The sequence below is a fragment of the Rattus rattus genome, chromosome 12 (assembly GCF_011064425.1).
Source record: "Rattus rattus isolate New Zealand chromosome 12, Rrattus_CSIRO_v1, whole genome shotgun sequence".
Classification (NCBI taxonomy): Eukaryota; Metazoa; Chordata; class Mammalia; order Rodentia; family Muridae; genus Rattus; species Rattus rattus.
Window position 1 is genome coordinate 25189169 of NC_046165.1, and position 16055 is coordinate 25205223.

At 44.1% G+C, this 16055-nt stretch overlaps 1 protein-coding gene across 1 annotated transcript; it reads right to left on the minus strand.

Annotated features, from left to right (window-relative positions):
* Positions 1–320: 320 nt before the first annotated feature.
* Positions 321–15655, minus strand: Klf5 (Kruppel like factor 5). Its single transcript, XM_032917601.1, has 4 exons — positions 15122–15655; positions 12159–13029; positions 11003–11062; positions 321–2092 (listed from the first exon to the last, which is right to left on the minus strand). The coding sequence occupies exons 1-4, from the start codon at positions 15347–15349 to the stop codon at positions 1914–1916; spliced, it is 1338 nt and encodes a 445-aa protein (XP_032773492.1). The 5' UTR covers positions 15350–15655; the 3' UTR covers positions 321–1913.
* Positions 15656–16055: the final 400 nt, after the last annotated feature.

Below are 16055 nucleotides of genomic sequence, written 5' to 3' on the forward strand. Positions count from 1 at the left end.
GAACTTTGTGGCAAAGGGCAACTTTGAACTTCACACCTTCCTGCTCCTGTGAGGGCTGGGGTAGAGCTGTGTACCACCACTGCCTGCGGGCTGGGTAATCTAACCAACTGAGACACACACATCCAGCCCCGAGTCATCATTCTGTCTTCAAGGAGTTGATTCAAAGCGTTGTCCATGGCCTTGGATTTAGCCTCTCGGAGGCTGGTATAAAAGGCAAGTACTCTCCAGTTCACTCGCCTGATCTGACCCACCAAAGAAGAAACTTGACTTAGGATTATAATAGACTCGTGCTATGGAAGGTCAAGAAGGCACCACATAAATCTTTTAGGCACTTTTTATTTTCAAAAAAAAAAAAAATTGTCGTTAATATATAAACATCTCATTCTCTCAAAAAATTCTACAGCTTTACAGCTGCTTGCTGATATTTGCATAGGAAATTACCACAATACAAAAATAAGGGGTGAAGCAGCAGAACAGCAGCCGAGTTATGCTTTTGATGTAGGTGTGTCCACGTATAAACATCTAGAAGCCTTACAAAACTATTTACACCGTTTGTTGCCTATTTACATGTCGAAGCAACTTTTCTAACAAACAAAACTATAATTTATCAAGTTATGAAAATTGTTTTCTAAAAAAAAAACTTACTATATTACCACAAAATAAATAATGATAAAACAAATATTTTAAAAACAAAATTAAACTTTTAATTAAGACTGCTTTTGGCATTTTGCTTGTGATTTCTGCCCTTTGGTTAACAGCATCAATGTCACATTCCTAGCCATATTGCATATTGGTAAGCTTTCAACACATCACTGATATCAAAGGCAGACACCGAGTCAGTATTAATAACAGATTAACTACGTGGCACTGTAATTTCAATAAAATTACTGTCTCACTGGATATTACATGCAAAAATCCATAAATTGTCATTTAACCAACAGCACTGCAGGAGCAAACATCCATGTCTGACAAAAAACTGCACCGGAAGTTCAATGCTTCCACTCATGAAAACAGCGTCCTTAAGTTCAACAAGAAACACAACCGTCCTTTCTCCACTTAAAAAATGATACTGTTCAACTATGGTAAGACCGTTAATGTCTGTGTATTAACTATCTTTAAGCATTTCAGTTTAAATTCACATAAGAAAAGTCTTATATTTAAAATAAAATCTTATTTCAATCAGTGAGTGAAATTTGCATTTTACTCTTATTTGAATGATTTATCCCCTCCCCAAAGAAATGGATTTGGTAATTGAGGTATCTTACCACAAACCCTAACTGTAAATGTATTCATAATTATCTTCAAAGTACGATTTCTCCCCCCCCAAACAATCCTTAAAAACTTGTAATAAACCTATAAAGCTGATTTGCATATTTACAAAATTCTGAATAGCAAATATAGGCAACTCATATAAAAAAAACAAAACAAACAAAAACATTTGTTCAATGGCTATTTTGTGAATTGCCAGGTACACTGTGTACCTCCTCTCTGTGGAAATAATCTAGTCTTAAGAAAAACGAGTCCGTGTCAAGTAAAATCTTGACAATCTGTCTGGGTGCCTGCCAAGCGGGTTTGTTTATCCTAAACAATGTCACACAGGATTGCGCGTGCGCAGTCTGTATAGAAACAGCATACGCACCCCGTGCACCCCCACCAGTTCCCCATACTGAGATGCGGCTGCCTGTCTGGAGATGAAGTTTGCTGGAAAAAAGCTAGTAGTGAGCATGACAGCAAGCTTCCGGGTTCTCAAAATGACCAAACACTTTGGTATTGATACAATGTATTCCCTGTGGCCCCAAATATACAAAATATACATTTCCAGTTCTTTTGATTTTTTTTTTTATATGAAGTTAGGTCTGCGGTTTAAAGGATGGCGAGCGGACTGCGAGGCGTCGAGCCGGTGTGCGCAGTGCTCAGTTCTGGTGGCGCTTCATGTGCAGCGCCAGGTGGTCGGAGCGGGAGAAGCTGCGGTTGCACACCACGCACTGGAACGGCTTGGCGCCCGTGTGCTTCCTGTAGTGGCGGGTCAGCTCGTCCGACCGGGCAAACCTCCAGTCGCAGCCCTCCCAGGTGCACTTGTAGGGCTTCTCGCCTGTGACAAGAAGAGACAGGGTGAGGTGGTCTGCTGCATGGCCAACTGCGTTGCCCGCACCCCATCCCCACTGTGAACGCACAAGCCTGCTCTTCAAAGCTGTGGCAAGGACAATATGGTGTGGCAAAAGCTGGAGAGTTGAGAATTGGTCCACCTGGCCTTCCACACCACTCAAGGCCAACCGTACAAACCAGTAAACTTAAAATTCAATTGCTTTAACTAACATTTTGCGTAATACTTTTTAAATTCTAGCATTTGCTGGTACACAAGAATATTGAACTTCTATGACACAGGCTGCTCCATAGGGGTTATCAAAATTTATTCTATGAGGTTGGACATGGTGGTGCACACCTTTAATCCCAGCACTTGGGAGGAAGATGTAGGTTGATCTGTGAGGTCTACATACATAGTGAGTTCCAAAACAACCAGGGCTAGTGATCCTTCATCCCCAATTCAATGAACAAAAAATTGGCAATTGTCCAGGCCACACAAATTTGTGGAATACAATAAAGCAAGAAGAAGGCCAGGCCTTGAGGATCTTACACTGTTGACACCTGTACAATTTCTATGATCCCTAATGTTCTTCCCAAGTTTGCCAACCACGTCCAATAACTTAAGTAACACAATTTTAACTTGCTGTTTTATAATTGATCCTATTTAGGATTTCATGTCTTTGGGGTAAAAGGGGAGAAAGAAACTCGGAGTAGTTCTGAGGAGAGCAACTGCCTGACCTTTCTTGTCTAACTGAGCAGTGTCATCTTCTGGATGCTGGTGACTGCTCAGGTGAATGAGTGTCCACAAAGGCTGCAGCTTTGTCCTGACCACTATTGTGACCCTACAGACTACCAGGACAAAGAACAGCCTGAAAGAAATCACAGGACACTGGTCCCATGCCTGTTCCTTCCCTTACAGGAATTCACTGCAGCCTTCCCTGGGCCCTGCTTCTGCCCCTGAGGTAAATCCCTAGCCTCCTTTTGGGTTCCTACCGTTCCATTTTTTAAAAATGCACATCTCACTCAGCCAGGCATGAAGGTAAATTCCTGTGATCCCAGTACTGGCAGGGATAAGGCAGGGGGATTATGATTTTGAAACCAGCCTACGCTACATATAACATGCTATCTAAAAAGAAAAAGTCAAATGAACACCTCGATTCTAATACTCTCCTCCATCATAGATGTGTGTTGTGTGTGTACTGAATCACTGAGTATTTCTCCAGGTAGTTCTGTCTGGTGAATTTAAAGGTGTGCTATAGGTTGGGGATTTAGCTCAGTGGTAGAGCGCTTGCCTAGCAAGCGCAAGGCCCTGGGTTCGGTCCCCAGCTCCGAAAAAAAAGAAAAGGAAAAAAGAAAAAAAAATAAATAAATAAAGGTGTGCTATATACTCTCTCATAGTAAAACTCAGTCTAGAAAGTTACACTAACACTCCAGGCTTTTTTAAGTAATCGAAAAAGTCATTTCTCTTCCAATTTACATTCACACACAATGCTGGATTCACAGAAAGACTTTAATGGTAGTGGTAACTGTTACTATCTGGATCGGGGTGTCAATCACACAGAAGAAAGCTTCACACAGAAAAGTCTAGTAAAAAAAAAATAATTACAGCGTGGCTTTCCTGCCCTTCCAACGGAGAGGGGGGTCTAATTCTGGTGTTTAAACCAAGAAAGAAAGGAAAAAAAAAACTTCCTCAGAGTCCCAATTTAAGAAGGATCATTCAAGCCTTTCGAATTTAATAATTACATAGCATAGAATGAAGTTTTCAGGGTCTATATGTTAGGAGCAGGGGACACTGAACTTTTTGTTCACTGTTTTTATTGGCTGCAAAGCCATAAACTACACCAATATTTTGTCAAGTTGACTTTACTGATTGGTTGACATACAGTAGCCATTAAAGTTCCTAAAACATTTGGGGTTTTGCTCTCAATTTATGTCCATCTATAGCTTATTCAGCCAAGAATACCAACAGTGTCTGGCAGGGTAGGAACCAGGGCCAAGGCTTACTCTGAAAGCACGAGCCGACTATCCCCCACTTGGGGCAGCTTCTATGGGATTTGTTCAAGTGTCAACACTGTTCAAGCAAAACAACGCAGAGGAAGCTGGTACCCCCATTTCTGGCTGAGGAGCAGACTCAAGCCTTTTTTCCTCAGCCAGAAACACTACGGCCAGTACTTCTGGGAAAGCAAACTGACTTCCTCCAAGTTATATTTCAACAGGATAGAGCTTTCAAAAGTTTAATTGGATTTTTAAAGAATCTCTTTCCAATACCACCAATTTGAAATAGTCGGTTAAGCTCTTTCGACATCCACTGTATTTATTTTTAAGTCCTGCTGCTAGCGTCAGGCTACACGGTGAACAGAGGCGAGCTTGTGTGCTGTGGAAACCCTCCTGCTTTATCGCACAGCGTGCATGTGCTTCTCTGCCTTACAGTTAGGGAGATATAGCTGAAGAAGCCCCAGTCTCTGAAAGCTATGCCCAAGTTAAACACACTTACTCCCCATGCTGATAAAGCTGATTAGCGGACTGTATAAAAAACCTCGGCAGGAACTACTAGAAGAGGCGAGCCTCGATCAGGTCTCCTGGAGCCCGCTCTGGAGCTAGGTAATTTTGTCATTCAACCCTCAAAAGCAACTCCAGAAGAAGCTGACTGATTTGGGCTCCATATCCACTTTAATGTCCCACTTACTTAAGTCTTCCACATTGCTACTCTCTTTTTGACTCAAAGAAGGAACACACGCTTATTGTTCAAATTGACTTGGATTCTACAAGCCTCTCGTGAAGAAGGGAAGGGACTCTAAAGGGCTCTGAGGCCCTAAAAAGCCTTGACTGTTGTGAGGTTTGGGACGCACTGTAGCTGGGCTGGTCCCTTACAGCGACTCTGAAAGCTCCTGCCCATACTAGAACTGGCGACCTCTAAAGATGCTACCCGGAAGAGGATTCCTTTCTGTGTTTGAGAATGCTTGTTTTGCCAAGTATTAAAAACACATCCTCAGTAAGAAACATGTATCTGTTTTCCTTTGATGAACAGATTAAAATTTTTCCTTTCTCTGCACCAACTACAACAGAATGGAGGTTTCTCTGCTCTGTTGCACATAGTCAATAGTCCCACGGCAAGGTCCCTTTCTAGAAAGTTCTACATAGACTGTTGTAACAAAGGAAATGGGGTAACTAACTCTAAGGTCTATTTTCCAGTAAATAGGTATGTTTCCTTTGATGTTGAAAAGACGGTCTAAATCAACATATTGCTGATAAAAAAGCCCCAAACTACCAGAACTGAAGAGGGCACAGCCTGCACTGGGATGCCTAGCATGTAGATGGTGTCTGACCAACACCATTTTGTGGGTTCCTGAATCAGACTCAATACCAGACCTGCTAATAAAAGGGTAAAATAGAATACAATTAAGGAACCCTGGGAAAATATTTACATATATCTGAGAAAAATGAGAGTGATTTGGGCTCACTGACTTGTTCATACAACCGTTCTAGTACTTTCTAATGAAGAGGTTTTATTCGTTGTTTATACTGTAGCAGCAGTAGTCTAGACTTGTAAACAGGAAGGGTCACTAAGACTTCCTGGATGTCAGTAATGGCCTATTGAGGGGCACTAACATAAACCTGACAGACCTCGAGTAGCTGCTGAAGTAACTGTGTCTTCACTACATGCACTGACTGGTGGGTTTAGTCCCCGGATCAAGCGCACTTGAAGCCAGTTAGTTGTTTGATGAAGCCCTGGGAAGAAGCCAAGAGAGTGGCTGAGGCTTGGGAGCCCTGGGGTAATGTGAATAGAGAACCTTGTTTCGAGTGTCTTCAGGATAAAATCCTAGAATCCCTTATCCTGAAGGTGCACCAGACGCAGATTCTCTGTAAGCAAAATTCCTTCTGTAGAACTGGAATAGTCGTAGTTCTGAAAGACCTCGTCTGGACACAAGCACCATGGGGCCTTCTACCGGGAGCCAGAGCGTGGCGAGACTGGGATGGAGGGGAGGTGCCCTTGCTGTGGAGGCCAAAGGGACAGGTGGAGAGGTCCTTTGCTCCTTCCTTCTGGCACTTGGCTAATTCTCAGCCTCAAGTGACAAGCACTAACAGTGGAAACGAATCACCAATTCGAAGCCCCTGACAAAGATGCGGTTTCCGTTTGGTTGTCTTTTTCATAAGGCCCCAAAGTAACGGGCAAGCAAACAAACAAAACAAAAAAACCCAACTAAAAAGTTAGTGAAATGTTTCACTTAAAGGAAAGAATGGCCTTTTCCTTTCATCTGCTCAACAGGGCGATTGCCTTCCCTTTACCCAGACTTCACCGAGCTACCCTCTCTGCCCAGCAGCTCACCTGCCTGCCTCTCTATGAACAGCCAAAGGCAAACTCATTCTATGTAGATGTTTTTAGGTGAAAGCTAGCCAGTGTGTGCTTCTAGAAGGTTACCTGGTTTTAAACAGGCCTGCTAGACATCAGGAATATGAGCTATCAGACAGGCAAGGGGTCTTTCCCCTCATATAAGACATTTCTAATCTTTCACCCAAAAAGATGTAGGCCAGATAGAACTAAAAATACCCAGCCAGAGAAAATTCCTGAGTAACTAAACTATACACTTTTAAATACTGCTTTCCACATCACATGGGTGATTGTTTCTCGCTCAATCCCAGTAATTCTGTTTCATCTACGTAGGAACCGTCTCCTCCCACAAGCTTAAAAACTAAAGGGTAAGACGAGATTAATTCTTCGGATTCTTCACCAAACCAATCAGAAATGTCTGCGGAATTAAATTATCCTTCTTAACCTTTGATAAGCTTTATCATCTCGGAACAATGTTTGATCAGTTTCCTATGTAAATGTTTTTCTGATGGAAGGACTCCTCGAAGCAAAGGTTAGTCTCACCAGTGAGTCATTAAAAAGAAATTGTGTCTAAGCTTTCATGTTCACAAATGCCTTTCCTGGGGTCTAAACTAACAAGCCACCTAAGCCACTGCTTTTAAAAAATGCCTGAAAGTTAAGGTGAAAAAAAAAAATTTCAGAGCTACAAGTGAAATCCAATTCTGAAAGAACACTAATGCATTTCACCAATTCCTGAATGGTGATGCTTTTCAATGCAATACTTTTAAAACAGGAAAAACACTAGATACCCCATGTTCAGATTAATTTTCCTTATGGGATACTTATTCTGATACAACAGGTTATGTAGCTAACCGATATTCATCTATTATAGATCCAAGTCATATGAACGTCATCACCCATTATGGCCTGAAATTCTGAAATCCTTCCTGGTTCTCCGTCCCTCTCCATAGATTAGTTGAACGTTCTTTTTCAGTGGAAAAACGCCCATGCTAAAAACATCTCAGAAGCCAGCATTATCAAAACTGTCTTGAGATCTCGGCACAGACCTGACTCGACATCTGTACCCAGGATGTTTACTTACTGCCCAGATCAAACTTAGAAACTAAGGCAGAAACCAAAATTATGTACTTACAGGTACACATGGTAACATCTCACAGGTAAATGTCACCGAATCATTTGGTTCCTACAGCAGGTTAAAGGTGAAGGTGGAGACCTCACACTAAAGGGTGTCCCTCTTCATCAGGGAATCGAGTACCGGGGTATTTTGTGCCACTGCTACTTAGGCTTGCTTGAGGAACAGTTTCTAACTACCTGTTTTCTTTTTCACACCCCCCCCCAGATCCCCCCGCCCAGCAGAGTTGTGCACTCTCGAGTGTTGCTTCTAAATGCTTCTTTATGCATCTGCTAACTCTACTTGGACCAGAAAGCCGAGATTGAACACTGGTGTATACATAATCATAATGGAAATTGGGAAAGGGGTCTGTCTAGAGTGAACATTGCTAAGGTAGCCTAGAATGCAGAAAGTTTCAGCCATGGTGGCTTAGGATGCCAGAGTTGTGTTTTTTTGAAAAGTACTAATAGGAAATTTTAGATTGATGGCCATGTGTACCTTCCTTTGCAAACATCACACGTCATAAGAAAAACATGTCATAAGTAAGATGCTATTGAAAGTCCAGAGGATTTGATTTGGGAACAGACCACTTATTGACACTGTTGCCTACAAGCAGTCCTAACTATTCTTCTCATCAGAAGCATATTAAAGTGCACCCGTATCACAAGTATCATACACAAGCACCCTCTCACCCACAAAAGATGCCTATATGAAGCCAAGCGTGGTGTTACATACAGATAAATACAGATACAGCTATGTCTGACCAGACAGAAGACCTTAAGTAAGTGCTTTGTGTTCGATAAAGAAGTGCCAAGTCCAAGAACTTAGAAAACCCAAATGCTGTACTAGTGACTCAAAAGCAGACTGGTTTTGTCCCAGCTTAGGAAGAATGAGTTAGCTGTGCAGTTGACAGCTACGAGGTAAAACTCACTCTATAACAAGTTAGAGTCACTTACTATCTCTAAAACCCCAGAAATAAGCCATTAAGAACACAGATGAAGGTTCTTTTAATTGCTTAACTAAAATAAACTGAGGCATACGCTAACTTGACATTTTTAAAAAAAATTACTGTTACTTTCCACAGAAATGCTGGGACACTTCATACTCTGCCTGCAATCATTAGAAAAGCATTTCTTTTATATCAAATACGGTCAATATTGCCATGTAGGGTTTTTTGGGTTTTGTTTTTTTTTTTTTTTTTTTTTTAGTCCCCTAACAAGTTTTCCAAGTGGGAGGAAATGGGACAGAAAGAAAAACAGGACAAGCTATTAAATCAGAGGTACTATTCAGAAAGGAAAAACAAAAAACTGTTTCATTTGGGCATTTGAAGGAGAAAAGAAAAAAAGAAAGCAAGCCACAAGCCTCTACTGGCTTCCTGCACATTCAGAGCAGGAGGAGAGGGAGGGAGCAGACAATGGTAGCCAGCACACAGGTTAATTTTAAAAGGCATTGTGTAGAAACCAGAAATGAGGAGAAAGCCTCAATGCGCCATGATTACCTAAGAACGGGTTTAGCCAGATGAGCGAGTCTGCTACGAACCCTCCCCAAGGCATTTGAAAGACTATCAAACAAAACTTCACGAAACTGCATTACATGGCCTTACTCATTAGATGTTTAAGGCCACAATATTTACGATCGAGTGACAAAGTCCTTCTATGGGGACCCTAACTAGGCCTAGATCCTCCGTCTCAGTCTGCTTTTTTATTAGTACTGGCATTGTTCAGACAACCCACTATTAAATTTCTCTGCCAGCAGGTCAAGTTCCAGGATCCCAGGTACAAGCATTCAGCAGTAAACCCTGACAGGGTGGAAAGGCTATTCAGATACAGCCCGCAATAAGCAGTCGGTTACATCGGCATATGCAATTGCACATTTTATTATGGGGACTTTAGTCTCGAAAATGCCTCCCTTCTTCCCTATCTCCAGTTTCAAGGACTTCTGATGAGAGAGGAACAGCTCAAATGTTTCGAAGCTACTACTTCTGTTTCCCTTGATCAAAAGCTCAAAAAAGCCCGAGTTCAGTGTTTCCCTAACAACACTAGTCTACAAAAGGATATTTCAGTATGTTGCCTTAGTATTTCTATATGGATTCTTCTGGCCCCTGTCAACTGTATGTTATGAGGGATTATATTGGAGCTTGAAATTATCTGTTGGATTATTCTGTTCGTGCTTACCTGCCGACAAAAAAAAAAAAAATATATACCTCGGGCCCAAATGATTTCATTCTCGTCACAGATAAACGTGAGATGCCTTTCATTTAAAAGCCATTCCAGGAAAGCCCGCATCTACCATTTGGATTTGAGGAAGTGTTTAGCATTCAGATTATCTAGCACGGCTCCCTAACACGCCTACAAGAAGTCTGCAGCCGCTCTCACAGGGCTCTACTTCTGCACTGACCTTTGTTCAAAGGCTTTTACTTTTTAATGCAGCGGTTAGAGATAACTACTTCATTTATCAAAACTCAATTTCCATAGTAACATCTAGCCTGGGGAGATTCAAGTCCTCACACTAACCTAACAACCCATTCAAAGGAACTGTTGAATACTTTGGTTTCCATGGCAATGGTGGAATAATACATTTTGCTAGGTCACTGCTTTTATTAGCAAACTTATTCTTTGAACTTTAGGTAAGGAGGGTGTATTTATTGAGGCGGGGGAAATGCAGCCACTTTTATATCTGTTTTTACCTTTAGGGCTATTCTTAAGAAAATTATAATTGTAGCCATCCAGACACCTGAAAATATTATGAGTATGTGGAACCCACCCACCCTCTAATAAAGTAGGCTGCTGAATTTCATTGTAAAAGTGATTCTGATAATAAGGGCTTCAAAATTAATAGCTCCTACAAGGGATTGCTGTGAATTTAACCAAACACATCAAAATATAATTAGAGACTGAACTTAAAAATGAGAATGAAATGGAATACTAAGGATGGAGGAGGCCCACTCAAGCCACGGCCCTCGGTCCTGGCCACCATTTCATACTCTGCAAATCTCAGGCCTACTTCAGAAACAGCAATAAGGTTAAAACACAAATATTTGAAGCCACTGGTGAAACTGATGATAATGTGTTAAGCACTGGTGCTCGACGTGGTGAGTGGAAAAGTTTTTACCTTAAAAAAGGGCCTTATTGAAGCAAGATGATTTACCAAGATTTTTTTTTTCCTTCTTTCAAGACAGAAATAGCATTGCCATTAAAGTTTTAAAATCCATCAGTAAACACTGCTGTTCACGTTTTGAGGGTCATTAATTCTACGTGAGGTGACAGGGCAAGGTCTCACCGAGGAGACATCAGCCTTCCCGGAACCAGTTTCTTGGGGAACTGAATTTTGAGCCAAGCCCTTGCTGAAAAGGTAGACCATTAAAAAATAAAAGTTGACAGAAGAAAGAAGAGATCAAACACATCTTGGCTTTTAAAAGGATGAATGTCACTTATACTATTTACACAACTCGCAGAATTAACAAGAAAATTACCTACCCGTATGAGTCCTCAGGTGAGCTTTTAAATGAGACGACTTTGTATAAACTTTTGTGCAACCTAAAATAAAGGGAACAGAGGAAGAACAACTTGTCATTTTCAGGGCCTTTTGCAATCTTTACATTCGATGATTCAGTGTTTAAAACCTGGCTTTCAAGATGAAATCTCTTGTGCTAGATGTAATATTGGAAGCTTTGGTTAGGAAGTTTCAAGGCGCCCTCCTGACCTTATTAGGAGGCAGAGGTGATCTGCTTTATGGACCATTTTGGGAGCAAAGACCACAGATAATCCAGCCAATAACAAATGGAAATTCTGTGTTTATATTCCAGTAGGTACTTTTTGCTATAAGGCAGGCTTCAGTGACTGGAGAGCTATCGTAGTGTGTGTGTGTGTATGTATGTGAGTGTGTGTGTATGTATATTTAATGTAATGGATGTAGGACTGACAGTGTTATATCTGAGATAACTATAATTTTCTATACTCCTGTTTTTTTTTTCATCTAGCATGTCATGCCACATCGTGCAGTCAATAAATTATGCCCCGCATTAACCATAAACTCACTTATGCCTGCAACTTGGAGATGTATTACTGTCCAATTATATTTTGGGTCACGTATCTCATTGGGGAACGAGCACACACTAATGGAACCAACCATTCTTAAAATTCATCCTGATGCCTTGTGCCTGCCAAGGGGTCCCTACAACCTGAAGAGAAGTTACCACACGCACTATTGTGCCTATCAACCTACTTAATCTCCAGAGACTTTAGAATTTGGTGCTAAATAAAATCCAATACTACTAAAGAGAAAGACCATTTAGATTAATGGTCTAGTCATTACATAAACAAATCAAATAAAAAAGGGAATCGTAAGAGTTAATTAAGATCTCACTATGTAGCCCAGGCTAGTTAGAACATGGAATCTTCCTATCTCAGCCTCATTTCGAGGATTAAAGGCATGAGCTGTCATGACTGGCTAGCCATTATACACCAGCATAAAACACAAAAATATTAAGAAAAAAATAGGTGATTTCTTCAACTGTCAAGTACACCCTATATATTTTCATGGCTAAGGTTCGAAAGGGAGCAAACGTGAGACTCCGGGGCACCCCGGAACACGAAAAACACTACCGATGCTCCGAGTACACAAACCACATACCATCATAATCACAGAAATGGATGCGTCGCTTCTCCAGATCCGGGTTACTCCTTCTGTTGTATCGGACAGGTTGGATATTTGGCGAATTAACTGGCAGAGTGGCAGGTAAATTTGGATTGTGAATTGCCAGTTTCGAAGCAATTGTAGCAGCATAGGACGGAGGTGGGGTCAGATTCTGGAGCATCTCAGCTTGTCTATCAGGACTTCCAGGCTCTGAGCTCGGTGGTGATGGGGGAAAGTAGGTGGCCTGCTGTGGAAGAAACTGACTCGGCATGGTGTACGTGCAAGGAGGCATGCCCTGGAACTGTTTCATGGACGTCTGCGGCACAGCAGAGGGGTGTGAGTTAAGGCCAGCCATAGAGACATTAAGGGTGTCCATGACTGCTGTCTGGTTTGTCGAACTGGGCATGTCTAGATCAGGTGTATTCAACAGCTGGTACAGGTGGCCCTGCTGGGAAGGGACCGAGAGATGGAGATCTGGTATAGGAAGTTCTTGTTTGATGAAGATATTGTTCACCTCTGGCGCTGTGGTCTGGTGGGAGCTGAATATACTGGTGAACTCAGGGAGGGCCTGGGTCGGGGCCGGAGGAGGAGGAGGAGGGGCGGTGGATTCGCTCTGGTGGCTGAAAATGGTAACAGGTTCTGTCTTGATCTGTGTTACGCATGGTCTCTGGGATTTGTAGAGGCCAGTTCTCAGGTGCGTGATGTCAGGGAGGAAGACGTTCATGTTGATGCTGTAAGGTAAGCCTTCAGTGTCAGTGAAGAACTGGTCAACCACTGAGGCGCTGTCTCGTCTGTATTTTTTATGCTCTGAAATTATCGGAACTGGAGGAAGCTGAGGTGTCAGATACTTCTCCATTTCACATCTTGTCTAGAAAAGAAAAAGATGAAAAACGTAATCTACCCGATTCAGTCAGGAAGGATAAATAAATATGGCCTACTAAACTCCAGGAGTACCGGGGCCAACTCCTAAGTGTTGCTTATAAACACACAAGTTCATTCTGTCAGTTGTGTAATTATTGGTTAACCAAAAGTCTCTGTGACATGTCCTTAGTAAAATCACTCCCCCAAATCATCCCCAGACAAAAAGTGAAAGAGGTGGGGGAGGAGGTCAAAACATATTCTTTTCTGATGCAATCAAGTCTCACCCCCGTCGGAGAACGGTAAATCTTCCGTTTAAAGCACGGTATCACACTTTTGCCAAACTGCCTCAAATCTGTCCGCATCCATTACACTTAAACATGCTTCCCTTGAAAACTAAGACCTTTTGCAACTCTTCGAAATAATTATTTTGAAGGGCTCTTACGTGGGCATAGTTAGGTTTTCTCTGGATTCTAATATAAAAATGTGCTTTGCCCATTTCGGAACTTTCTGAATAAAAACTTGACCATTTGGAGCAGGAGCCTGCATCCACTCGTACAAAACAAGTGCGCCCTCAACGTTTGATCTAAATGTTCATTTTACCCGGCCGATTCGGTAACTGGTTACAATAATAATGAAACGGACCTGTTCATGTCCCTATCTAAAACAGATCTTTTAATTATCAAGGAGAAAATCACTCCCTTGGTAGACGGGTGCTAAGACTCCCGTGGGTGGGGAGAGGCTGCTGCACTCACACAGTCATCAGCAAAACATTTATCATGTCCTCTCCGTGGGCCAATGCTACATTCCCCCTTCCTCTGTAAAAAGAGCAGTCATCTTGCTATCTCCTGAAAGAAAACTACCAAACCGAAATAACCAAATATCTTCCAGGCCCTGATTGTTTAAGATCAGACATAATCCAGCTACGGATCAGACGCGCTCTAATATAATGAAAGCTTTAATTTTTCTCATCTTTTTTGACATTGAAGTTAGAAAAAGATCAAACCCCAACTACGTGAAATGGTTCATAAAAACCCCTGCACCTTAATCTATGAATAGGAGTCTTATTTTTGCTTTTAATTTTCAAAAGAATGTCACCTCGGACCTCAGATCATCAAGATCTGGATGTGGATGAGGACGGACGGGATTTCCCGGATATGCAGGACTTAAAAATAAAGATTCATGCTGTGACCATGTGAGTCACATCTGACAAAATGCCACTGTCCTCTCAAAGCACACTGGCAGACCAAGAATTAGGCGCTGAGTGCAAATACACAATACAGCAAGAGGCTATTAAACTAAGTGTCTTGAAATAAACCGAACTAAACCCTTTCGTGCACTGCGCTCCCGTGGCGGTTAGTGGTTTCTGATTTTAGCTCTTCCAGCTGTTTGCATGTGGGTCTGTTTCCAATTTTTTTTTCCTTGGGACCAGCTAAAAGTCCCGGGAAGTTTTTTCTAGGCTATATGACTCCCGTGCGTGGGCGAAAGAAACAGGCGCTTGCTCTAATTCGGCTGCTGGGCAAGTGTAAAAGCCAACTGCCAGCTTTCAACGCGACTCCGGGAGGAAATTTACGCGCACAAGAAAAACAACACCCCTGGCCTTTTTTTGCCCGTGTTCTTTTTAAGGAAAAAGAAGCGGTGTTCCAATACAACCTTAACATTCTAGTTTCCTAAACGGGGCCCTACAATCCATTCTAGGGTGAGCCACGGGGGCATATGAAACCCCAGTACTCCAATCTGCATTTTTATTTCACCCCAGAGGACGCAGGCAGGTGGACTTCCAAGGCCAGGGCCATCGGGAAAGAGTGGTCAAGAAGCATTTTAAGCCAAGTTGAGCGTGGGTAGAAGCTTTCATCCGCACGCAAGAAAAGACAAGGTGCACGTGAGCGCGCGGCTCTTTAGCCTTCTCTGGACAGATCGGGGTGGGCCCCCGCCCTGCTCCCCCATCCACTCCGCGGCGCCCCGTCTGGCAGCGCAGGGCGGGGTTGCCCACTCGGGCACCGGTTCCCGCGCGTCCCAGCCTGGAGCGGCCCCTGTCGCCCGCGCCTCGCAGCGGCGGGACACGCCCGAGCTGGGGAAGGGAGGCCGGCCGCTCTGCTTACCTGGACCAGCTCCTCGGAAGGCAGTCGCGGACCGGCGGCTGGCGGCGGCGCAGGCGGGTGGTGGTGCGCGTGTTTCAGATCGTCTCCGGGGAAGAGCGCCGCGTCGCGGACCGGGTTCGCAGCGCCCAGCACCGGCTTGAGCTGCGCGAACACGGGCTCGTCCTGCGCGGCCGGCGGCTGGGGCACTGGTCCCAGGCGGGCGCTCATGGTCAGCACCCGCGTGGGCATGGACGGTCTGGAGACTACGGGAGCGGGGCACGGGGCGATCGCGATTCCCACCTCGCCGGGGCTGGCACAGGACGGAGGACTCGGCGCGGGGCCGCAGCGGGGGACCCCTGGGCCGGCAGCCAGACGCTCAAGAAGGCGGGCACGAAGATCGGGGCTCCTGGGCTCGGCCACGCGTCACCGCCGATGTACTCCGACCGCCACTTTCTCCCGCCCCGCCCCAGCGCTCGCTCGCTCCCTCGCTCGCTCCCTCGCCGGAACCGCTCCCGCCACCTCCAAGCTCCACCAGCAAGCTAAGAGGGCGCGTACCTGCCCCGCAACTACTGACACTTGACGCCCGCCTCTATTTCACCCAACTCCAGGGAGGCAGGGCCAGCTCATGCGACTGGCAGCGTTGTGGCCAATGGCAATGCCCCAGGGCCATCCGCTAGCCAATAGAAAAGAAGCCCCACGAGGTCCCGCCTCCGACGGGCCGACCGCACCCCTCGCGGGCCAGGAGCTTCGCGCGCAGGGCTGCGGCGCAGTTTGTACACAACTTCTCTGACAGATTGGGCCGGCGGAGCACGGGGCGGAGGGAAGGAGAGGAGCGGGTGGAATCTAGGAAGAGGGGGGAATCAGGGTGGAGACGCGAAGGGAGATCTCTCCGAACTGTTCTCTGCCAGGATTAGGGTGAAAAAAAAGTATTGCACGTCTTAGGTGTTGTGCAAGG